The sequence below is a fragment of the Sinocyclocheilus anshuiensis genome, unplaced genomic scaffold (genome assembly GCF_001515605.1).
Source record: "Sinocyclocheilus anshuiensis isolate Anshui unplaced genomic scaffold, SAMN03320099.WGS_v1.1 scaffold206, whole genome shotgun sequence".
NCBI classification, from domain to species: Eukaryota; Metazoa; Chordata; class Actinopteri; order Cypriniformes; family Cyprinidae; genus Sinocyclocheilus; species Sinocyclocheilus anshuiensis.
Genome location: NW_015542358.1, coordinates 30,477 through 33,791, shown reverse-complemented (window position 1 = coordinate 33,791; position 3,315 = coordinate 30,477). Strand labels below are relative to the sequence as shown.

The window sequence follows — 3,315 nt, the reverse complement described above, 5'->3', positions numbered from 1 at the left end:
GTGAGTGTGAGTGTGTGTGAGTGTGTGTGTGTGTGTGAGTGTGTGAGAAACTGAAAACCTGCTGTGACGTGAAAGCTCCTCCTACTCTCTCTTCCCCTTTTCTCACAGAAACACCGTTTTTGTCCACATGCACACTCACGTTTAGTGTAGTTAAACAGTTAAAGCACTCATGTACAGACGTTTTTTTTTTGGACAGTCAGTTCTGTGAAGGGACTGCAGTACGTCACCTAGATCTTTTCTGTATTTGGAGTAAAGGAAGGTAAAGTGTGTATTTTTCTTGCTCTTTTCTGCACTTGACCTTTGAGGCAGCCGAAAGCTGTTTTTAGACCAGTGTTTGGATTGTTTCACAGATGTTTTAGGGAACTGTGACTATTTAAAGAGCCGACATTGTGGGAGTCGCTCTGAGCTCTTGTGTATTGAGTGAAACTGTGGCTGAAGCTGTAGCTGAGGGATGTGACGTAAAGCTTGAATTGTGTTTTAATGATTTAATGTTTAGTTTTTCGACAGCTGCCACCTGTACAAAATGAGCCCAAGAGAAGACGCCCCTGCAGACCGGTATTTTTTTCACTGTGGATTTTCATAAAACAATTCACCCAAACTAAAATCATAATGATTCATAAGTGAATCATAATATGTGATTTTGAACAAGGGCAGGGACTGAGTTTAATTGCTCTAAAAGCACTCAAGTGAGTCAACAGAACAGACTGTAATCAAGCTAATAGCTTTCTCCCATTGCCATATTCTGTTATATTCTGCATGTGTGTTGCAAAGTTCACTTATTATACAAGCCATAATTGTTGTTTTTTTCTCTTAATATTAAACTCATGGTTATTAATTGAGATGGTTTACATTCAGTTTTTTTTTTTCATTTTGTGAATGCAGGTGCATTTGAAGTCTTGTAAGTGTCTCCGGTTTACTTTTCAGAGGGTCAATTAACAAGTTTAACTCCAAGTAGATTAGCTAAGTTAAGATTTATTAAAAATGACAATGTAACCAGTCTGTAAGCAGTGTTGCTATTGTCAACTAAAGCTGTTCCAGATGTTAACATTTCTAAAATGTAAAAGGTATTTAACGTTTTTGGTAATTGAAATAAAACACAAATATTAGATGAGAAAAAAAAGAAAGTTAAGTTAAATTACTAAAATTACAAAAAAACAACAACAACTAATAACTATGACAAATGCATACAACAAAGTTACTAAAATCTATACTTAAAATTAAAATGCAAAGTGAAGATATAAAAATAAAAGCTAGTTCAACATTAAAAAAACGGTAACGTTATATAACTAGGGATGCACAGACAGTATATCAACGGCATTTATTCATTCATCCTATGTTTAATTGTATATATAATTGAGTTGATATGAATGGAACCATATAAGGGCTGTGTTTTTCTACATACAGTAAAATTTACTTCTAATAATAATAATAGTAATAATAAGGATTTATTGTTGTAGTCTGACTCTTAAGAGTGTATGGATACTTAAAATATTTTATGGTTAGATAATAGCATGGATACATAAACCGTTTCTTGGAAAAACAATGAAATCTGCAGACTAAAATTTGATGGTTTGACATGAACAGGCCGTGAGACTTCCTGCTGACTGTGGTCTTCTCTCTTCTCTCTAGTGGTTTCCTCGTGGGGATCATATTCTTCATCCTTGGCCTGGGAACGCTGTTGCCATGGAACTTCTTCATGACGGCGTCTATGGTAACGGAATGTGGAAAACATTCCATATATGCGAATTAAGCACAGCGCTGGTCAAACGGGATGCTCTCAGGAAATCCTTCAGCCAGATTTGCTGGAACAACACAGTTGTTTCCATCTTAAAGGCACTTAATTAGGCTGAGAGGAGTTCCTGCACATGTAGCCCCTCATGGGCTTGTTTCGATCTGAATTCTCCAATAAGTTCACTAATTAGGCTGCTAACAGCCAGGACTGAACTGATTAGACTAGAGTTTTATCTTATGTTCCTGCACTCACTATAAGTGTAATATTATGACCAAATTACATTTAATTTGAATGGTTTACATTTTCCAGTGTGTGTGTTTTTTTTAAGCAATGATATTTAGCAGAACAGTCATATTTGAGATGCATCAAGGTAAAAATCACGAAACGTGAATTGGAAATTGCACATTTCACACCACGTCTCGTGAATTTGTATCACTCTGAAAAGCAAAATGTGCACCAGTCATTCATGTGCTTTAATGCTAAATGAAATGCATCACTAAATGCTAGTTTAATATTTATTAATGTTTCTCAGGGTGTGTTTTAAGTAATTTCATGAATAGAGAAATTTAGGTGTGTGTGTATAGTAGTATTTAATAATGTTATTATATATAATATTAATATAACTATATGTAATTACATAATCAAGAAGTTGCTATCTAATGCTATCTATTATTTTACAATAATTTATCAAGTTGAAATTATTAATTATAATTAAATAGCTGAATTTATGCATGTTATTTACTGTCTTTAAAGCAAATGATGGTGATGTATATAGGTTATCTGCATCAACTGTCAATTAAAATCAGTGTTGCTCGATCGTTAGTGTTGAGTTTTCCAGGCCATAGTGTTGCGTTTGTTTATATTGCAGTGTTAAAATGGCTTGTTTAATATTTGTTTTGTTTTTTACATTATTTCAACAACAGACTCAACACGTCTGAATGGAGTAATGGAACAGTAACCACCAGGAAGGAGTATTATTTCAATAACTGGATGACTCTGCTGTCCCAGCTGCCTTTGCTGCTCTTCACTTTGCTCAACTCTGTTCTCTATCAGTGGTGAGAACGGAGCACACAAACCACATGCACTTGACATGATGCTTAATGTAGTTATGGAATGCATTCTAAATGTATAGTGCATCATTCAAAAGGACAACAGTTGCAACAACACTTGTGCAATAATATAATAAGCAATAAAGCATTAAGGGATGAAGTGTGTTCTTAAACCAGTCATGTGTACCTGATCATTTGTGTTCCAGGATCTCAGAGAAGATGAGGATAGCAGGCAGTCTGGTCTTCATCCTGCTCCTCTTCATCCTCACTGCTGTGCTGGTGAAGATCCCGATGGAGGAGGACCGCTTCTTCTCCGTCATCATGGCAACCATTTGGCTTATCAATTGTTAGCGGCTAGAAGAAGCCTCAACATTCTTTAGCAACACTCATATGCATATACGTATATATTAGGAATGTAAAAAATCGAACCGTACCGTTCTCCAGCCGCGGTCCACCTTAAATCTGATGATGCATCTGTGATAGTGCGTGTATGTATGTTTGTGTGTGTTTGTGTGTGTTTGTGTGTATGTGTGT

The 3,315-nt window shown here is 35.7% G+C and overlaps 1 protein-coding gene across 1 annotated transcript in view; it reads left to right on the top strand.

The window, feature by feature from the left end:
* The first annotated feature begins 109 nt into the window (after window positions 1-109).
* The window catches only part of LOC107691816 (equilibrative nucleoside transporter 2), a 13,461-nt gene continuing 10,255 nt past the window's right edge, over window positions 110-3,315 (top strand). Inside the window, exons 1-5 of the mRNA XM_016490621.1 lie at window positions 110-259; window positions 497-555; window positions 1,630-1,711; window positions 2,642-2,787; window positions 2,988-3,127. Of these exons, the coding sequence (XP_016346107.1) occupies window positions 524-555; window positions 1,630-1,711; window positions 2,642-2,787; window positions 2,988-3,127 (400 nt within the window). The 5' untranslated portion in view covers window positions 110-259; window positions 497-523. The remainder of the gene's footprint in view (window positions 260-496; window positions 556-1,629; window positions 1,712-2,641; window positions 2,788-2,987; window positions 3,128-3,315) is intronic.